A 23,004-nucleotide genomic window follows, 5' to 3' on the forward strand; every position below is an offset into this window, starting at 1 on the left:
CAAACTATCATTTAACAAAAAAATTTAATAACCTAAACAGTCGTGTACAGCCTGAAACTTGTTACGAAAAAAAAAAAGCAATTTTAACAATATTTTTGCCTCAGTTTATCATTTACAGATATAGTGGATCTACAAATACCCAAAATATTTATTATCAGGTGAAATATGATTAAAACTACACTCATTTTTTAAAGAAGATTCAGGCTGTATATGGTTGTTCAGGAAATTCACATTTTTTTGTGAAATGATAGTTTTTAAATCTAAATATTTTCATGTAACTATAATGTAAAATAATAACATCATAACCTACAAAATATGACAGTTTAAATCCCCCCCCCCCCCCCCCCCCCGGTGCCTTGTTGTAGTGTTCTCCCCTGTCTCTTGATGTCAATGGGGACAGAAGCCACACTGAAAATCCAAAGTACATCCAAGAAAGTTTTTCCAAGTCATTTCTATCCTTTTGGGCAGATTGCATCAGGCTAATTTGTTTTCATGTCATCATCTTTCTGAAGAGTTTGTGTTTAATTAGTTATTGGATGATATGGAGGGGTGCTTGGCGTGGCTGTCAGAACTCTGTTAGATGTGTGGGAAGACGAGGATGTGGCTGAAGCCCAGACTGTGGCTGTAAAAGGCCCAGAACAGGCAGGATGCAGCTCAGGTCAGGTTTGGTTTCACTCAGGGCCAGACTGAGTTCTTTTTCAGACCAAACTGACCCACTTTTTCCATGGAGGAGGAATTTGAACAAATGAAACAGCAGATAGCTCTGACAATGCTTTTGTATTGGGTATAAGTTCAGGTTTATGTTTAGGGAGGGGAATCAAGAAGAATGTAACGATTCCGATTCCATTATCGATTTTGCTTATCGATCCGATTCTCTTATTGATTCTCATTGGGTGAGGAAATAAAAGAGTACAAACGGGTGTGTTTGCATTAACTGTCTTTTATATTTCCATCTGCACAGAAAATATAACATATACACTATACACAAATAATAATAATAACGGATGACGCCAGGCCCGGTTTGGGGGGGCGTGCAGTGAAAGGGAAACTAAAGGAGCTTTACTAATTCCTCTATTGCCGCATTTCTACTACGTGGAACTGGTTCAACTTGGCCCGTCTCCCGTTGTTGTGCACCTCATTTCCTCTCCCCCTACCTTCGGAAACTTGTATTTAAGGAGTTACGACATTTGTTGCCCAAACCAGAACCGAAACTGGGCCCGGATGACGGCCTGGTGTTCACTCTGCCGCTACATTCACAAGTGCTGCTAAGTAGCGAATCAAATACGTGACATTCCTGTAAATGATTCACATGCTGTGGACAAATGTTTGAACATATTGGAGGGATTCCACCCTTTTGAAGAAATGGAAGCTTTGACAGTGTTCCAGTGGACGTGGTGTGGTCTGTTTAGACCGTTCCTGCCTCAATGCCATGTTGGCTACGTTCTAACCAAAACAATGCAGCGTACGTGTGACGTTATCGCACACGCGCAACGAAGGCGGAATCGATAAGCAGAATTGTTAACCAGACAGGCAAACGATTCCAAGGAATCGAGCTACTGGGATCCGGTTCTCGATTCCCATCCCTATATATGTTGGTAAGTTAACAGAAAACACTTCACTTTAACTATATGTTTAATTCACACTGAAATCAGATAAAGATTAATAAGGTTAAACAGATGATGTATTCAATGTGTAGTCAAACTGCAGTATATTATTGATTTAAAAACTACAAACTAAAGTTATCCACTAGTGGCAATGACTGCAGAATCACACTGACAATGAATATAATGCAACACTGTAAGAAATTAAGCTATCCAGATGTAGAATTAATCTCAATGTCGCATTTTAGAGATTTTCACAAATTTCGGAAATCTGAATCTTGAATAAACCTCAACCGCAGATGAAAAGTATCCACTGACCTAAACATTTAATACCTGTTGATCCACTAATCGTATCAATATATGTCAATAATTGATGTAAAATACAGTTCTTCATCTTTTCATGGTCATCAGATATGACCCATTTGGATGTTCAGACGCTCTGTAGTTACCATGGAAACACCATCATCTTCTACAACATTAATTCACCAGTAAAACCCATGAAGTTGGATCAATGACAGTGGATGGACACACTGGGTTTATGTTCAGTTAATGATGGATTTGACTGAAAACGTCACCTTTTCTTCATTTTTTTTCTCAAATGTATTCAATGTGTTGTCAAACTGCAGTATATTATTAATTTAAAAAATAACAAAATTAACCACTTCTTAAATTAACCATGACCCATTTGGACGTTCAGAGGCTCTGTAGTTACCATGGAAACACCGTCATCTTCTACAACTTTGATTCACCAGTAAAACCCATGGAGTTGGATCAATGACAGTGGATAGAAATGCTTGATTTATGTTCAGTTAATGAAAGATTCTACTGAAAAAAGTCACTTTTTCTGCAGTTTTCTCTGTTTCTGATATAATAACCCTCAACTTTAATCTGAGCTTTTATGAACATTTTCATGGCCAGTAAATTAAATACAGGAAAATATCTGATTTATACTGATAAAATGCAAAACACAGAGGATAATATTTTAGTAAATGGTGATAAATCACTGAAGAAAGGTTATATGTAGAGAAAACTGACACAAAAGTAGCGCTGGATCTTTGTGGGCTAATAGATAACCGTGGCAGCAGGTATCAGCAAATATTTGGAACATCTGAGATTTAAGTAGATTGGAAGTGGGAAGGTCATTTATCCTCACTGGTTAGATAACAGAGTCATTTTAATGGGCTTCCTGTTGTCTGGAGCTTCCTTCCTGTTCATATCAGCGCTCCACAGGCCGTGCTGTTGTCTCCCATTACACTCAGCCTGGTCCACTCTGATCAGGTCTCATTTCCTCCTCCTCCTCCTCCTCCTCCTCCTCCTCCTCCTCCATCCTCTGCTCTCTACCTGGTGCTGGGCTCCATGTGCTGATTCAGCCCGTTGTGATAATGCATATATGAGAGTTCCCGGCACTGATTTGAAGGCATTAAAATGCTGCCGACAGTGGACAGAAGTAATCTCTCTCCCTGCCAAATGTGACGTTATGCACATTGGGAGTAAACGTGGCGCTCGACATACGCACAAATACATATCCTTGGATGTACAGCAGTGAACTGTTTACGCTGAGACACAAACATGTCCTTGTCCATGCATTACACATGTTCTGTCAACATTCACCAGTGGTCCATTAACAGTTTAGGATAAGGACAACCTTTGGGACATACTTCAACAGATGGACTTCAGCTACATATAGTACTAAACACAGAAACATTTACATACAATCTAACAGTGTTTTTCAACTGTGGGGTCGCCTGAAATTCACCTGAATAGTTCATACAGTTTGAATTTGAACCCTCCAGCAGCTGCAAAACTATCTTTATATTCATTCTGGCAAAAATCCACTGGATTTCTACAACCAGTTTTAATTCCTGCTTAATTTGTTATGTTTTATAACCAGTTACGTCACGACATTTGCACATATGAGGTCCAGACTTCAGAACAACATTTCTCAGAATATGACATAATTGTTTGTCGTCATCAGCGGTTGTAGTAAAAACTGAAAATATGTCCAAACTTGGAGCCCATTACCTAAAATGTTCAGTTGTTGGTTGAATAGGACAGAGCAGCACAGCCAACAACCTGGAGGGGGCGGGGCCTGAAGTGGCTCATGTGCATTTAAAGGGCCAGCGCTCCAAACCACCTTTCTGGTGTCATTACTCAGAAATAGGGTTGAAGATGGACCTGTGGAGTTGAATTAATGAAGAATTCAGAGCCAAGCACAGCATTTACAGTTTATGGAGACCACAGGGAATTGTGGGAAAATGAAGAATTCAATTTAAAAAAAGTAAAATATCACTGCTTTAAGTTCGTGTTTTGGCTACACGCTTAACATAAAAACTAGAAGACATTGTCTTTCAAATGAAATCCAATACATGTTTTGGTCTTCCACTTCTATCACAAGCTTAAATCTGACCTTATCTGAATGGTTCATGGACTTATATGAGTGTTCTATTTTGGGTGTTACACTATATTTTAAAGCTGCGTATGACTTCCGCCACCAATTTTTCATCAAATCTGTAGAACCTGAGTCATAGCACAAGTAAGCTAAGTATCAGGAATCTGTAAGTCTTTCTGTGATCACTCACCTGAATCTCTTCCCTCACTGTGAACAATTTCAAAGTGTGCTCCACCATAAACAATCCACGTTTTTACAATTAGAGCCGGTAGGTCACTCGGGCATTTTTGGAAATTTGTTGCAACGTGCACTGTGGGAAGTGGAGTTCCACACATCTGCTTTTGCTTGGTCAACATGTTTGTTGTTGCTGCTACTGCGGCTGCATGGAGCTCCACTTCCTACAGTGCACATTTTGCGACAAATTTCTGAAAATGCCCGACTGACCTACTGGTCCTGTTTGTGAACACGTGGATTGTTTACGGAGGAGTGCACTTCGAAACTGTTCACAGTGAGGGAAGAGATTCAGGTGAGTAATCACAGAAAGACTTACGAATTTGTGATACTGAGGATATGTATATGATATGTATGTATATGATATATAACCCTCCCTCCATTCCACTTATGTTGTATATATTCAATCCGCATTTATATATATATATATATATATATTTTTTTTTTTTTTTTTTTGTTTTTTTTTTTTTTGTTTAATATTTATAACCATTTGCACTACATCATATCGAACAATATTTGCACTCTCCTTTTAAACACTTTTTTATTCAAATTTATATGACTGTTTTTATGTGTATGTGTATGTCTATGTATGTTTTTATGCTGCTAACAACACTGTGAATTTCCCCATTGTGGGATCAATAAAGGAATATCTTATCTTATCTTATGTCTGAGGTTTTACAGATTTAATGAAAATTTGGTGGCGAAAGTCATACACAACTTTAAGTATGCATGCTTTAGAACGCAGGTGTCAAACATGTGGCCCAGGGGCCAAATCCGGCCCGCCAAAGGGTCCAGTCCGGCCCTTGGGATGAATTTGTGAAATGCAAAAATTACACTAAGATATTAACAATCCTTTTAGTTCAGGTTCCACATTCAGACCAATTCAATCTCCAGTGGGCAGGACCAGTCAAATACTATCATAAAAACATATAAATAATGACAACTCCAAATGTTCCTCTGTGTAAATGTACATATTTTCCTGTATTTACACTAAAACAAAGTATAATTTTGCAAAAAATATGAACAACCTGAAACGTCTTAAGAGAAGTAAGGCATCTTTTAAATCACTTCTTAAAACACACTTTTATAGACTTGCTTTTATGTGATGTTGGTCCCTTTTAATTTTAATTTTTAATTTTTTAAATTTGAATCTTATCCTGTTTGATTGTTGGTTTATATTCTCATACATGATGTTGTTTTATCTCACGCCTTTATTTTTGCATTGATTTGACAGCATCATGTTACGTTATCCCTGCCCTCTTTATTCCAATTAATTTAATGTATTCGAAGTGTCATGTTTCTGCATCTCTCCTATTGTGTTGCTTCTGTTTTAGTGGTTTTACTTACATCTTGTATCCTGCTGTTGTGCCCTTTACTTGTCTGTCAAAAGCACTTTGTAAAGTGTGTTTTTAAAAGGTGCTATAAAAATAAAGTTATTATTATTATTATTATTATTATTATTATTATTATTATTATTATTATTATTATTATTATTATTATTAAGTGTAATTTTAACAATATTCTGCCTGTTATTAAATGTTTTGTGTGTTTGTAGATCCACTGTGATCTGTATGTTATAATGTACATGTGTAAATGATAAACTGAGGCTGAATATTGTTAAAATTGCACTTATTTTTTCAGTTTGTTCATGTTGTTCACATCTCTTGAAAGGATAGTTTGTAGATATAAACCTTTTCATAATGTAAATTAACTTTTTTCGCTCTAAAACATAGAGAAAATCTGGAGTTGACATTATTTATATATTATTATGTTATTATTTTACTGGTTCGGCCCACTTCAGGTCAAATTTCCTGAATGTGGCCCCTGAACTAAAATGAGTTTGACACCCCTGCTTTAGAATATTTATTACTGATATTAAAACCTGGATGATGTTTCTATTCAAATGAAGTATAAAACATGCCTTTTAACTTGTTCTTGCGTCTGTTTCAAACTCCACCATAAGCCTAACTCAACCCTCCATGTACTTTCACTTTGGGCTCCATCACAAAGACGGATGTTAAACAGTTAAATAGAAGTGGATCGCTTTATATCCCACATTCTTTTTCATGAAATGTGCATAATAAACCGCTTCAATGTGCTTCTCTCTTTTTATGTTGCAGGCGATACGCCTCATTGCCCGTAGAAGTCTCAGAGATCCCTCTAAACCTTATTGCCCCTCCATGTAGGAGAAGTTACCCCTGTCGCAAATGGAAGTCTGCATCTTTTGGGTAAATTGAAGGTTTTTTGTTTTTTTTTTACTTGTCCATTCATGTGTCAGTGTGTCTCGCTGCAGTAACAGTAGACGTCTGTCCTTGTGCTCGTTAGTTAACCGCCATCTCTCTGTTTCTCAACCTGATAAAACATGACGCCTGTGACCTTGCCATTCCTCATGCTGCTGCTATTAAGTGTTTCTTTGTTTGTCAGTCTTTTTCTTCTCTTGTGAAGACTTCCGCCTCCTACTGAGCACAAGCTGGTAGGATGCCTCTTTTGGCTTCCAAAATCCACTCAGATAGAAAATGAACAACACCCATTACTACTGCAGAAGGGGAAGTACAAGCGCAGTAGGGGAACAAGCTATTTTCTGGGATAGAGAAGGCATAACAGACCCCCGTGATGATACTTCTTCCAATCAATCCCTTTATGTTTCGGAATTATTATCTCAGAAAGTGACTGACAAGACTTACTTCGCTGCCTTTGCTCTGCTACAACTTTGTCAGTGATGCGATGGGAGCCTTTCCATCAAGTATCTTGCAGCACATAAATACATATACATATATATATACAGGGTGGGGAAGCAAAATTTACAATGAACATTTAGTTGTTTTTTCTCAGCAGGCACTACGTCAATTGTTTTGAAACCAAACATATATTGATGTCATAATCATACCTAACACTATTATCCATACCTTTTCAGAAACTTTTGCCCATATGAGTAATCGGGAAAGCAAACGTCAAAGAGTGTGTGATTTGCTGAATGCACTCGTCACACCAAAGGAGATTTCAAAAATAGTTGGAGTGTCCATAAAGACTGTTTATGACGTAAAGAAGAGAATGACTATGAGCAAAACTATTACGAGAAAGTCTGGAAGTGGAGGAAGCAACAAAAAACGTACCAAAGCTTTTATTAAAGCTCTCAAATCCAAAATCCTAAAGGATCCAACCAAATCCATGAGAAAAATGGCAATTGAACTTGAGGTAGACAACAAGACCGTTAGAAATGCAGTAAAATATGATTTGAAGTTAAAATCTTACACAAGAACACCAAAACACTTGTTGACAACAGCAACAAATCCAACTTTAGCAATTTTTGGGAATCATGTTTATGGCCGCCTTCTAGCCCAGATCTAAACCCTCTGGATTCTGCTATTTGGGGCGTTTTAGAACATGCTACCAATAGAACATCACACAGCAATGTCGACTTTCTTAAAGATACTATTAAAGAAGAATGGGAGAAGTTGTCACCCGAATATTTGAGGAACACTTGCGCAAGTTTCAGGAAGCGTGTGAAGGCAGTTATTGAGAAAGAAGGAGGACACATAGAATAAAAACATTTTCTATTATGTCAGTTTTCTTGTGGCAAATAAATTCTCATGACTTTCAATAAACTAATTGGTCATACACTGTCTTTCAATCCCTGCCTCAAAGTATTGTAAATTTTGCTTCCCCACCCTGTATATATTTAAATATACATATATACGGTGCAGTAGCCCTGCTGTCCATGAAGCCTCACTCGCTGTGGATGCTTTTCCTTGGAGTTCATTACAGCTGCACAGTTAGGCCCTGAGAGCTCCTCTGCAAATGAGGAGAGATGGGGAGAGATGAAAACCCTGAGAGCGATGAGCAGTGGGACATAGGCTTCAAAAGCTTCATGGCAATTTCAAAGGGTTTTTATTCTCGACGCTGCACTCGCTGTATCTGTTCAGTATCCAGCGTAGAGCTTGAGAGCGATTCTAAAGGCAGGTTTGTGGTGTGTAAAGGGATACAAAACCGTCTATAGGTGTTTTGCCTGGGGATGAAGGACATACGTGCTAATGCGCTGTGTGTGTGTTCGCATGCTTATTGGTTGTAATTAGGAGTAGGGATGAGGAGAACATAAAGAATGAGCATTAAATACTTGTGATTACACTGAGGTCCTGAGATGTCCCGGTCTATTATGAAGTATTTGCCAAAGAACATGAAGAACAAGTGCACATCAATTACAATTGCCAGGGGAGTTGTGCTCTGAATGATGTTTGGCTGAAGCTGGAACTTACAATCGGAGGTAGGTGTGTGGATTGGATAATGAATGCAATTATGTTAAACCCCCGAGGGCCGCGTAGGAAATGACACATCGCTTCAGGTAAAACTACACTACAAGCAATACGCCGCTGTACGGTGAAGTGGGTTTAGAGGCAGATTATTGGGCTTTTATATTCGGCATCAAGGATCAGAAGTGTCGGCAGCAGCGGAGGATAGATAGGAATAGATTAGAATAGTCTACTTTTAGCACTTTCTGCTTTTGTACAAGTAGAGCAGGGGTCTCAAACTCATTTTCTTTCAGCACCGTAAGCCCGGAATTTGTATTTACTAAAATGCTTTAATTACAATGCACTTCAATGATTTAAGTTTTATGATGTTATTATAAAATGTTCAGTATATTCTACTAATTTGTAGACATAGTTGAAAGTACGAAAAAGTTTAAGTTGAATGGAATTAAATCACAAAGTTTTAGTCATGACCACACCTTTTTATCTTTGCATTGCATTGTGGGTATTGGGTATGTTGTTGAAAATGTGTTATTTTTCTGTGCAGGGGTTCAGCGGGGTTGTGGTGTTAGTGTTAATTTGGATTTAATGTGTGTATGACAGTGATTATTGGCCTTTTTGGGTTTGTTTTTGTATTTTTGTAGAGCTGCACCATGAGTCAGAGCCAGAGGAAGAACTGTGGATTTCCTGTTCATCTAAGACTATTATTATACACTGGAAATCTTTTTTTTTTTTTTTTTTTTTTTTATTTATTTAATTTTTTTATAATTCAAGTTTTTATTAGAGTTTTCACTTGGATCATGACATTCATACAACGTTGCTTAATAATAACATTGAGGGTTTCTGTACATACATGAGAAGTATAAAAAAAAAAACAAAACTACAAAGTGTGGAAGGTCTCAAGAACAAGAAAAAAAAAAAAAAAAATAGATGAGTAATTAATTAATTAATTAATTAATTAATTACATGAGGGAAGTAGTTCAACTATCATCCTGCTGACTGTCTGTCATAGTTATGTAAGACCAGAATGACTCCCCAACTGGTGCTGTGGTTCCATCCCTGTTACTGACCTTATGAAGCATACATTCATATGAAGCCGTCTTTATCACCCTGTTGACCCATTCTTTGAACTGGAAATCTTAATGTCTTGTCAAATTAAAAGCACTTCCTGTCCTGGCAAATGACATTGAGCTAACTTCCATTCATGCTAAAGTTTTTTGCACTAAAACGAAGACAAAAATTTTAAGTTGTCATTATTTATAGGTATAATGTAATACTATTTTTTTTTTTTTCACATCAAACCGAGAAGAAAATATGGGGTCATTCTTTACTGTCGGTTATTCTGCTGTTATTATTTGACTGTAGATCATATTGGTCGGTATGTGGAACCGGAACTAAAATGAGTTCCACAGGCTTGACTGTGGAACTTTTGCACTTTGTAAATTCATCCCATTGGTCGGATTGGAACTTTTGGCGGGACGCATTTGGCCCCCGGGGCGCATGTTTGAGACCCCTGGTTAAGAGGCAGATCATTGAGCTTTTATATTTTCGGGATCAAGGATCAGAAGTGTCAGCAGCAGCAAAGGATAGATAGGACTAGATTAGAATAGTCTGCTTTTTGCGTTTCCTGCTTTTGTACATGTAGATTCTTGTTGGTCCATATCATTACCCTGCTCAGTCTGCCTTTATTACAGAATTCATACGACCATTCCAATGGAGTGCATGTTTTTGACTTTCTCCGAGGTGTTTAGCATCGACTTTTGTTAAAACGCACAGTGAACGTCTGATTGCTTTTAAGAGACCGGCGACTACTTGACTTACTTTTCAAAAACTGATTGTAATAGAAATAGGAATTTTTTTTTTTTATTGCACCACTGAAAGGCTTCAGGGGTGGTTAAGTCACTCCAAATTAGTTTCCAAAATCTTTTTTTTTAGGTAAATGGACTAAAATTGTAGCACTTTGCTTTCCACCTAGTCTGTTCTAGTTTGATATAATGTTCCATGTAGCCTGAAAATATTGGTATAACGGTGCAAAATTTGTGTCATACCTTTTATACTGAAAGGAAAAGCAATGAAAGGGAAGGTATTTGCATTTTTTTTTTTTTGTAAATCTAGTACATGCTTTGCAAGTCAGCTCCTTAGAATGGAATTTTGTGCTTATTCTTTTACTGCAATACAAACAAAAAGGAACTGAAGAGAAAATAAAATCATTGTCGGCTTTGCAAAATATGAAAATATCTTCATTCTTAATATCATAAAAGAACATTCTCCACCTGAGAAGCCAACTGTAAATACTGGCCTGTTTTTTAGGCATGCATCGACTTGAGGAGCTACAGTTTCATGAGACCTCCCTTTTATCCTCCTGGCCATCAGATTGTACATCTCATCACTGAGTGGTCGGGGGGGTGGGGGGGCACTGATAGGACTGACCCAATGTCACTGTAAAATATCCAAACACCTTATGTGGTTCGACGACACCTACCTTTCAAACCACTGTAGACCACTTAAATCACTGTTATACTTTATATCACTGTGCCCTAAAATGTGTAAATCCAATCACATATCTTTGTTTACAGTATTGTACGGGAAGTTTTTTTACAGGAAAATCTTTAGCAAGTTTTTTAGAGTATATATACTAACCTTAATGTCAGCCTGGTTACTAACCCACCTGTTTTAGTTTGTTTGCTTTTTTGTCTTCTCATTACCTCCGCCAAGGAGGTTATGTTTTTGCCAGGGTTTGTTTGTCTGTCTGTCTGTCTGTCCGTTAGTGTGCAACATAACTCAAAAAGTTATGGACAGATTTTGATGAAATTTTCAGGGTTTGTTGGAAATGGGATAAGGAAGAAATGATTAAATTTTGGTGGTGATCGGGGGTGGGGGGCCCACGGGGGGGGCCACTGATCAGCCTTGGCGGAGGTCTGCGCTCTCCGAGTGCTTCTAGTTTTTCTTGTTTTGTTAACTTTTATTAATTAATCGAGTATTTTTTCCCCCCATTATCTATCTATAGCAACAAAATGTTAATATTACCAATTTGTTCATTGTGCTACTGATTTGTGTTCATTTTTCTCCATTTTCTTGCCTATTTTGTTCCGTTTTTGTCTCATTTTGTACGTTTTTCACTAATTTTGCTGCTTTTTTTTTGTCTTTACTCATTTTGATGCTTACGTTTGTCCATTTTCGGCAACTTTATTCTTTATTTTGTTAACTTTTTTTTAAATAATCAGGCATTTTTTCCTATCTATCTATCTATCTATCTATCTATCTATCTATCTATCTATCTATCTATCTATCTATCCATCCATCCATCCATCCATCCATCCATCCATCCATCCATCCATCCATCCATCCATCCATCCATCCATCCATCCATCCATCCATCCATCCATCCATCCATCCATCCATCCATCCATCCATCCATCCATCCATCCATCGTCAGACACTGTTTTCAAAACTGTTGACCTCTGTTGCTGTTTCTTTCAAAAAAAAATGTCTTGTGATTATTTGAACCCATAACTAAAACCCTGTAAAACCTACTTCGTGGAAAAAGAACTGTGTTGCGATATTACACAGAAAAGTGTCGGGTCTCAGAATACAGTGATACACAGTCCGTATTTTTCTCAGTATTTCTGAGTTGTAGCTCACCTGTCACCAAGAAGCTCAGCGTTATCATCACCCATTGAGCTGATGATGCTACAAATGATGTACAGCTACAAAAAGCCAGCAGTTTGAGCAAGTCATGGCTGCAGGTTTTCAGAAAAGTACAACTAGCTCCTCTCCTTGAGAATCTTCTGAACAGGGCTTAAGGTCTTTGATGGGTTGATGGGTTCCTGTAAGTCTGTGTTAGTGGATGAGTTGTTTGGTTTTGCTAATGTATGGGTGTGTTTGTCCTCGATGTTTGTTATTAGTTTTTCAGATAAAAATAGGTGCTGATTTAACATCCTGTGGAGCTTTCACTGCAAAAATCAAAATCTGACCAAGTGTATTTTTCACATTTCTCATCCAAATATCTCATCACACTTAAAATAAGACAGAATCACCTAAAGAGGAACTTTTCAGCGAGATATAAGAACTGATTTTTAGACAATAGATCTGGAAAATCTTATTTTAAAAAATCTCACCAAGATAATTTTCACTTGTTCCATTGGCAGATTTTTTTTGCTTCATTTTAGATTTTATTTGTTTATTTATTTTGCTTAATTCATTTGATATCTTTCTAGTCACGTTGATATGTTTGTTTACTGTACACAGCCCACGCTATTTTATTTATTTATTTATTTACATTATTCATAGAACTTTTCAACATTTAACAAATATGACATTCATAATTTCAAGATTCTGTTGGGTTTCTGTAAATTGGTTTAGAGTCTGGTTTTGACCAACTCTATATATAAAGTGTCATGAGATAACTTTTTTGTTGTGATCTGGCGCTATATAAATAAAATTTGATTGATTGAGTGATTTGATTGGTTTTCCCTAGTAAGTCACTTCAGAAAAAAGCGTCTGCCAAATGTATAAACAGAAACATAACATAATGTGTTCATAAGACAAAGATTGACACCAGACATGATAAACAAGCAGAACCCATAAAGAGAAAAAAAAAAAAAAAAAACAGGCAGTACAAACAAAACACGCATAACAATACAGTCAAAACAGTGCATTCTGGGAGATTTAAGGAAAGACTAGAAGCACTCAGAGAGCACAGACCTCCGCCAAGGCAGATCAGTGGGCCCCCCCGTGCCCCCCCCACCCCATCACCACCAAAATTTGGCGAAGGTAACAATAAGTAAATAAACAAACAGGTCAATAACAATGTAAACGACTGAAATGTATTTACTGGCCAGGTAACATATTCACATAGTGTAAAGGAACCTCCCATATTTTGTTAAATTTGTTGACAGAGTTATTTAGAGTGCAACCACGCTCATTTTTAAATTCCCCAGCGCGGGGGTCGCACATGCAAACATCATCTAAACATCACACCATGGTTCCGGAACAAGAGGTGTTCCTTTTACACAGCATTCCAGAATCATGATTCTACCTTTACCAGGGCTCTGTTACTACCTGGTGCACCTTAAAACGGGGGTAAACATGACAAATTTGTGGGGCCCAGCAGATATAGGTTAGGAGTTGTGAAAATTTTGTGTTAGCTCTGGAGTAAAAGAGAGGCGTAGAAGCCGGGAGTCGGACGTCCAAAGTTGAGTTTCACTTTTGGTTTCACACCAGTTGCGGTTGAATGCATCCCTATACCTCCACTTTCAACACCATGTCCAATCCCCCCACCCCACCCCCACTTCAACGACAACTTTATGGATAATTTATTTTCTGAGGGGCCCACAAAAGTTACCTTCCATGGGGTCCACAATTGATAGCGGTGCCCCAGGTCACTACCTCCAGAGGCGTTACAAAGCTGTGACAGAGGTGCACTGTAAAAAAAAAAAAAAAAAACATAAAAAAAACGCTAATATTCCGGCAGCAGGGATGCCGAAAAAATACTGTAAAATAACGGAAAATAACAATCTCATAAAAATACGGTAATTTTCCATAATTAAAATACGTTTTTTGCCCTAACTGTACATGAGATTTTGCATATTGTTTTTTTTGACATTTTAATGTTTATTAAAGGATATTTACATGTATTAAAACAATCAAATTACCTATAAATAAATATATAAATAATTTTCAGTGAGACTCAGTTGTACAATCCACTGGTAAAAACTGTATTTGGACAGTTTATCAGTTCTTATACATGTTATACATTCACAAAAATACATTTATTCAACATTTTTGTTGTGAAACCTCCTGTAATTACACAAGATATTTGTCAATTAACCAACAAGTCTTGTTAAACTTACAGAACAAATACTTCTTTAACAGTTAATTGTCAGTAATTTTATCTCATTTTACTATTTTTTTTACAGTATTAAACTTTGAATTAACAGTTTAATCTCATAAATAAAAAAATAAATATTTGTGAAATTATGATACATTTGCAAATGTATTTTAACTGTATTTTTCTGTGAAAACCGAAAAAAAAAATTCTTTTAAAAAATGGAAATTTTATGGTTATTCACAGTTACAGTGTTTTTGTGCTATTTACATTTGTGTAAAATCACAGTCTATTTTTGCAATTTCATTGATATTTTCCTGTATCTTAAAAATACAGGAAAAATCAGTAAAATAAACAGTAAAAATTCTGTTAAATTGCAGATTTTTTTTTTTTACAGTGTGGGACCAAAGGATCCACCATTTTGTTTACATAGATGTTGTTCTGGAATAAAGGTGAAATATTCCCAGAACAGAAGTGTGGTGGAAAAGCTGCTATAAACTCTGCCAAATGCTGCTTAAAATCAGGCTTCATGACAGCACAGTGTTGTTGATTTCTTGTTATTTGTTGCAGGTCTTGAATCTCTCTTTGACCTTTCTCTGTGATTGTCCAAAGCGTTTCTGCTTTAGTGGTCGAAGGTCCAATTTATGCTCCATTGGATTGTGGGGTGGGATAGATCAGAGGGCGGGTAGTGATCTGTGTAAATGGCTTTTCTTTTAACCTCAATGTCAAGTTTTCCTCGTTTTTTCCCCCCCCACACACACACCTCCAGTCTGCATAGCCCTGGGTCGGTTGTCGAAGTGAGTTTAGTTTCTCCCTCTCTCAGGTTACAGTCTGTGTACAATAGTGGCCACAGATGAAGCTGTGGGGCTGCCAAGTTTCCCCTTGTATTTGAAATGTGTCATCCCACAGCACAGATCCAACAAAGAACACACCTGGTCTGGGTTTTGTTTCACTTTTTTTCCCCCGACGTGTTCTGTCACTCCACTGTCTACGCCGATTACATCACTGGACACTTTTTTGACATCCTTTCTGATTCATTAAACCTTGAAGACAAGCCCCCAAAGCTTTGGAAGTGATGTACTGAGTAAGTACCAAGCAGAGACACTGACGTCGTTGGCAGATATTTGCATGCCTCTTTAACACAACGCGCCAAAACCAACTTCCGTAGAGGTGAATGTGGTTGTCTTGTGTTTTTGTACTTGTTGTAGTTTCTCTGAGTTTGTCTGTATCTTTACCAAGTTGCGACAGGGTTCATACTCTGATTGGTAATAAGTTTAGGATGGACTAAAAGGTCACTGCACTTAAATCGAATCATTTGCTGGATTCCTCAACCATGTCTGGAACCCTGTGTACATGAATCAGTCTGGCGTTCTGTCTGACAACCCAAGAATCATGGTGGATTAGTACTTTCGTTGGTCTGATTCGAAGAGGTGTGAAGGTCTGACCTTCTCTCTGAAGTTTTTCATTCTTGTCACAATCTAGTTTCCCGTTGCCAGACTCGATTTAAATGCCGGAGAAAGCTCTGGTTGAACCCATTATCATTCTGGAATAGGCACAAAAACTGTCTGTCTTGTTTGTACTTCTTTAAATCATCCATCTTTAAACTGTCGTAGGTGGCGCTAGGCCAAGGAAGCAGCAATAGTGTCTTTGCAAAGGGTTTGAGGAACTTCCTTCCTTCCTTCCTGCATATGGGGAAGTGAGCCCCGGCATTACAGTCACTGAAACATGTATGCTAAAACAATCCTGAAAGGCCTGCCTCTTACATCCAAGTCATCCAGGTCGACCAAAGGCAGAGTTATTTTAACCCTGTAAAACCTGAACCAAATCCTTAACAGGAAATTCCAATTCTTTGAAGCTGGAGCCTTTATTGGTCCTTCTGAACAACCAAAAACTTTTTTTTTTTTTTCAAATATCAATTTCCATGCATGAGTTTCCATTTTGTATCATATTTGATACATCGGGTCTCAGTGCTCAAATATTATTACTTTTGAACAAACAAAAACATAGTGTAACACAAACATGTCTAACAAATTGTTAATTCCTTTTCTAAATGGTCCCAGTTCTTCTTCCTTCCTCATTAATGACAGTCTTGTAGTGTCACTGGAAAGGCCTCTGGTGAATGAACTCCTCCCCCTGGTGGATTATCTGTGTGTTGCATGTATCTAATTGTATACATAAGGTTTCTCAAGGAAAAAACTATCACACTGATCATGTAGAGGGCTTCAAAACTCATGGATCAAATATGATATGTTTGGTGTTATAGGGTTAGTAGACTACTTCCAACATCTCAAATGAGTCCAAATATAGGTCTTATAGGAAGAAAATATGCCTCACTATTTTTGCATCAGCAGAGGATACACAAAGGGACAATGTGGTCATGTTACATCTAGTCTAACCACCTTTTAAAGTTGCCCCTTATAGTCATTCAACCTCTAATGCTCTAATTTTGGTCTCACAGTACAGATATTTGTAGTGAAATTGAACTGTCTCATCAGTTCTTTGTGTAGATCTCATTTCACCTTCATGCTGAAACTCTAAGTGACTGAGTGTAAAAACTAGCACTGCAAAAAAGGCTGTGCAAAAAGAAGGAAATTAAACTCATTACTGGGTTAAAATGTCCTATTTCATGTAAAATTATCTGACAGTGCAGTAAGAAAATTGCACTTATCAAGGTTTCTTAAAATAAGAAAATATTATCTGAGGATTATAGAATGCTAAAATTCTTATTTTAGGCAGAATATACTTGCTTAAGTATATATATAAATATATATATATATATATATATATATATATACATATATATATATATATATATATATATATATATACACACACACACACACAGTCATGGAAAAAAATATTAGACCATCAAAAGTCATCAAAAACAATGGTTATACAATCCAGTCCTAACTCCTGTGTGTATCATGTGACTAAAACAGACAGAAAACAAAACACAGAATGTCTAAAAGCACGTTTTTTGTCAGTACAATGACATAGATATTGATGTAAGAACTGTAAGTGATTTTGGTTTTTATCAAGAAAACATGTTAAATGGATAGATATCAGCTCTGAGATTAAACTACTATGAGCTATTTTTGTTGGTATCATCATATTTGTCCAAACAAATGGACCTTTAGTTCAACTAGGCATTAAAATGAACAAGAAACTGAAGAAAACAATGGGTGGTCAAATAATTTTTTCTGTGATTGTGTGTGTGTGTGTATATATATATATATATATATATATATATATATATATATATATATATATATATATATATATATATATATATATATAAAATATGGTTTTATGAAGATGTAATGACTCAATAGATATGTAAAATTTCTTGAGGCTAAACAGTTCCTGTGTCCTCCATAGTCATCCTCCAACAATGGAACTTGTTTTGTGATAAATATTGCTTAAAAATTAGTTGTAGTATCGAAGAGGGGGTAACTCAAGATGAAAATTCTTAGAACAAGTCATATAATCTTAACAAGATTAACTCCAAATAAGTAAATAAATCTTTCAAGATAAATATTTCACACTGAAAAAATCTAAATCTGACCTATTGTATTTTTCTCATTTCTAGTCCAAATATTTCATCACACTTAAAATAAGACAGAATCACCTAAAGAGGAACTTTTCAGTGAGCTATAAGAACTGATTTCAAGAAATCTTACCAAGATCATGTTCACTTGTTCTGTTGGCAGATTTTTTTGCTTAATTCAAGATTTTTTTTTTTTTTCTTAATTCAAGCAAAAAAAAAAAAAAAAAAAAAAAAATCTGCCAATTGAACAAGTGAAAATTATCTTGGAAAGATTTCTTGAAATCAGATTTTCCAGATCTATTGTCTCTAAGTCGGTGCTTATATCTCACTGAAAAGTTCCTCTTTAGGTGATTCTGTCTTATTTTAAGTGTGATGACATATTTGGACTACAAATGAGAAAAATACACTTGGTCAGATTTAGATTTTTTTTCCAGTGCAAATTCAAGTCAGTTTATCTCAGTCAGATATTGCTTTTTTTGCAGTACAGTTTAACATTGTATCCATTCCCTACACTTGGAACACTTACTTGTATTTGACCACATTAGTAATGCAGTACAACTCTTGTGTCATTGTATTTCCATCCTAACTTTATTTTTCAGCTCTTCATAGACATTTGTCATAAGATTGAACAGCCGTGGAGAGTGCACTGTCATGTTCCTGTTTGCCAAGGGACTTGTGTGATCATTATGCAGATCTGGAAGTTGTTGGATATAACTTTACTTCTGTTTCAGGTTTTTTGTCGGGGAGAGAGTAAGTGATCTGACTTTTAAGCAAAAGTGGTGAAAGTCAAGATGAAAATGAAACAATTGCGCTGCCAGTTTCTGACTTTATCCGGATCAACTAAGAAATAATTAGCAGATATTTGACCTTTTGTTTTCGGCGCTTTTGTGTGGGTTCGTACACAATTCTCCTATCAGTCGGAGGTTGTTTAATTCACTCCACAGACTGACTAATGCAACAAAATATTAATTTGCCCTTTGTTCGTGTCGGTGCTACTTTGTGTTGAGATGCATTTCGGAGTGGCTGGTTTACTCAGTCCACAATCCCCTTGACAAATGGCTGTGCTGCTTCGCCTCTGAAGTGCAGTAGGAGTAGCTGTGTTTGTGATTAGCATGCACACGGTGTCGGACTAAAGTTAGCCTCACGCTACTCCGTTAACTGTGCTTTCATTTCATCTACGCACACTTTGATGTCGACCGGCTCACTGATGCATGCGTCCCCTCCCAAATCACAGCCGTACATCATTAAACGTGTCAGTGGTTGATGTTCCCATTCAACACTTCCTCTATCTTTGTTGCACCAACAGTTGTCATCCCTGGTTTTAACAAAACTAGTCATTACCCGTCCGCTTTGAGATTTTATTGAAGCCATTCACAAAAAAAAAGAAAAAAAAAAAGAGAGAAAACAGTTTGACTTGGGATTTAGTCGTCTTCACACTGACAGCGCCTGATTATGAAGACGCCGTTTCCTTTCAGTGCTGGAAGCAGCTATTGTTTTGTTTGTAATTAAAATCGTGTTCAATTTTCCACACGGTGCCGGAGCTGTGAAAAGTTGAGGCTGGTTTCCTGCATCTGTGTGATTGTTTGGGATTGTGACGCAGCATTCGGCACATTGAGTCGGATGGGATTTATAAATAACCACAATGCCTACCATCCCATCGGAGCAGAGGGAATATTTATAGATTTCCGTGAATACTCTGCCTGCCCCAGTTTATATTCTTTTCAAAACAAGTAGTCGTCAGCAGAAATGTACCTAAGTGGGTGGCCTTTACTTATTACCACGTCTTTAACACTGTTAAATGCTGATTAGCTCATGTGTGTTTTATCTCACGCTTCTGTTGTTGTTAATCCCTAAAGTGTTCAAGGCTTTGAGTCGTAATGATGCTGACACCAGTGACTGTACATCATCCGCCCAAATCTGTATGCGAGTCTTGTGTAGTGTTTCTCAAGCTGTGATATGTATAATGTCCCCTGTGGCTCTGGAGAACGTTTGTCAAGTCAGACTCAACACTGAGCCAAATTTAGAAGCAGCATGACTCTGGAAAAAATATATGAACATATGGAGAAACAAAACAAAAAAAAAAAAAAAAAGAGGATTATGTAGAAAATAAGATAAAGAACTGGAGTTTTGTAATCAGCCAGGGTCTGAGCTCTAATTAGCTGAATGATAGTTAGCTTCGGCTAATGTCTGTGCCAGGGGGGGGGGTATTGATTGTTTTTGTGATGTGATGGAATGTGGAAGGCAAAACCATGGTCAGATTTGTGGGGACAAGCCAAAACAGAAACAAACAGCTTTGTCTTGGAATGTGTTAGTGTTTTTTTTTTTAACCCATAAAGACCCAGACGTCCAAAAGCATCTACTGATCTAAACTGCTGAACCACTAATCCTGTTAATGCATGTAAATAATTGGTGTAAAATACAGTTATTCATTTTTTCATGGTCATCAGATATGACCCATTTGGATGTTCAGAGGCTCCGTAGTTACCATGGAAACACCGTCATCTTCTACAACATTGATTCACCAGTAAAGCCCATGGAGTTGGATCACTGACAGTGGATGGACACACTGGGTTTATGTTCAGTTAATGTTATTTTCCTCATAATAAAACCACCACCACTGGAAACATTGGTACTGTTTTTTCCTAAAGAAAAAAATACAATACATTTACAAAATAACTAACGTGGAAAAAATATGCAAAAATTTGACAAAAAGGTTCTTAAAAAGAGTAAAATAAGTAAAAAAAAAAAAACAAAAAAACCAAAAACAAAATCAATAAAAGAAACCTAAATAATAAAAAACATGCAAACACTGACTAAAATTAAATGTAAAAAAAAAAAAAAAAATTCAAAAGGCAACAAAATAAAGCAGTCATCCAATGTCATAACAAATGAACTAAATTCATTTAAAAATGAACAAAAATAGTAAGCAACAATAACAAAATAAGCCATACAATACAGTTCTTCATCTTTTCATGGTCATCAGATATGACCCATTTGGACATTCAGAGGCTCCGTAGTTACCATGGAAACACCGTCATCTTCTCCAACATTGATTCACCAGTAAAACCCATGGAGTTGGATCAATGACAGCGGATGGACACACTGGGTTTAGGTTCAGTTAATGAGAGATTTGACTGAAAAAGTCACTTTTTCTGCAGTTTTCTCTGTTTTTGATATAATAAACCTCAACTTTAATCTGAGCTTTTATGAACATTTTCATGGTCAGCGAATTAAATATAGAAAAATATCTGATTTATACTGATAAAATGTAGAATACAGAGGATAATATTTTAATAAATGGTGATAAATCACTACGAAAGGTTAGACATAGAGAAAATGTCATGCGGGGTGCTGGGTTTATGATCAATTGATATATTTTACTGAAAAATTCACCATTTCTTCATTTTTTTCCCCCTGTTTTGATTCAGTAACCTTTAAATTTACTGTGAGGTTTTATTAACGTCTACAGGATTAGTCAATTAAACACAGGAAAATAGATGATTTCTACTGGAAAAAATGCAAAATTCAGAGGATAATATTATAATAAATGGTGATAAATCACTTCGAAAAGGTTAAATCGAGAGAATAATTCATTTAGTAACTGCCATAGAAGTCACACTGGGTCCTTAAGGGTTAAGTATACATTTTGGAGTTGAAATAATGTCCAGGGTCCAGGAATCAAGCAAAGAATATTGATAAATCTCTCCTGATTGACTGGCAATTGCTTTCATGTCGTCTCATTTACATACGGAAACAGTGTTTGAACCATTTCCACACTTCATTTGTTTCCATACAATTAGTTGTTGCCAGTCAATGTGATGAGAAATTAATTTGTCCTGCTGAGACTTAACTTCATAGCAGTTTGTCATGATGTAACAGTAGAGAAACAAATAAGACCTGGAGCTTTGTTTGCATCATTTCACTCTGACAAATGAACAACTTTATATGAAACACAAATCCACTGACTTCACAAACAATAGTTGACAGTACATCTGTTCCCCACGGTAACTGGTGCATGAATAGAGTTTACCTGGATTACACCCTGGGTTTGGTTCTATAGTACATCAAGTCCAAAGCTGCTGTGAAAATAAATGTCTGTTTCACCACATGAACAAATGTATACGCAAGAAATTATAGACTATGAAAGAGTGGAACATTGGTTTTTGAACTCAGGTTTTGAAACTTGAATTGGTTTTTAGTTGGTGCCATTTTGTTCTGTTGGAGCCAGAAGTGATCACATGATATGAGTGAGTGTTTGGAGGAAGTGTGAAAGTCTAGAAAGTCATATTATGTTGTAAAACTCCAAGACAAAAAAAAAAACAAAAAAAAAAACAAAAAAACATTATTTGCCATTTGTGCATACATATACACATAGGAACTTCTGTGTGGTCGTTAAGAGAGGGAAGATGCTAGAAAAAACACATAGTTCTGTCAAAAAGTCCATGTACATCTATGAATGAATAAATAAATAAATAAATAAATAAATAAAAGTGCATAAAAACTAACCCAGGAGACAATAAAATGCAATAAATACACTGCAAGGAGGTAGCCAGTCTACAACGAGCTCACATATATATATATATATATATATATATATATATATATATATATACGAGGGCTGTTCAATAAGTTCATGGCCTCACCCAGAAATACTGGTTGTTATAATACAGGATGTTACATTCTTTCGTGATGGGATAGTGATGCTTGAACATCGATGGACCAAGTGCATTGCTGTAAATGGAGATTATGTTGAAAAATAAAAAAAAATTATCAGTCTGTGTTGTTCTGTTCTGGGTGAGGCCATGAACTTATTGAACAGCCCTCGTGTACATATATATATATATATATATATATATATATATATATATATATATATATATATATATATATATATATATATAGGGTGGGGAAGCAAAATTTACAATGAACATTTAGTTGTTTTTTCTCAGCAGGCACTACATCAATTGTTTTGAAACCAAACATATATTGATGTCATAATCATACCTAACACTATTATCCATACCTTTTCAGAAACTTTTGCCCATATGAGTAATCAGGAAAGCAAACGTCAAAGAGTGTGTGATTTGCTGAATGCACTCGTCACACCAAAGGAGATTTCAAAAATAGTTGGAGTGTCCATAAAGACTGTTTATGATGGAAAGAAG

General features: G+C 36.4%; 1 protein-coding gene across 5 annotated transcripts in view; it reads left to right on the forward strand.

Annotated features, from left to right (window-relative positions):
- Positions 1-23,004, forward strand: part of iqsec1b (IQ motif and Sec7 domain ArfGEF 1b) — a 519,258-nt gene that overhangs the window by 171,540 nt on the left and 324,714 nt on the right. For all 5 annotated transcript variants that reach the window (XM_030133550.1, XM_030133551.1, XM_030133552.1 and 2 more), the window contains one exon: positions 6,342-6,449. In XM_030133550.1, coding sequence (XP_029989410.1) covers positions 6,342-6,449 — 108 coding nt within the window. The remainder of the gene's footprint in view (positions 1-6,341; positions 6,450-23,004) is intronic.

Source organism: Sphaeramia orbicularis, chromosome 5 (genome assembly GCF_902148855.1).
Source record: "Sphaeramia orbicularis chromosome 5, fSphaOr1.1, whole genome shotgun sequence".
Taxonomy (NCBI): Eukaryota; Metazoa; Chordata; class Actinopteri; order Kurtiformes; family Apogonidae; genus Sphaeramia; species Sphaeramia orbicularis.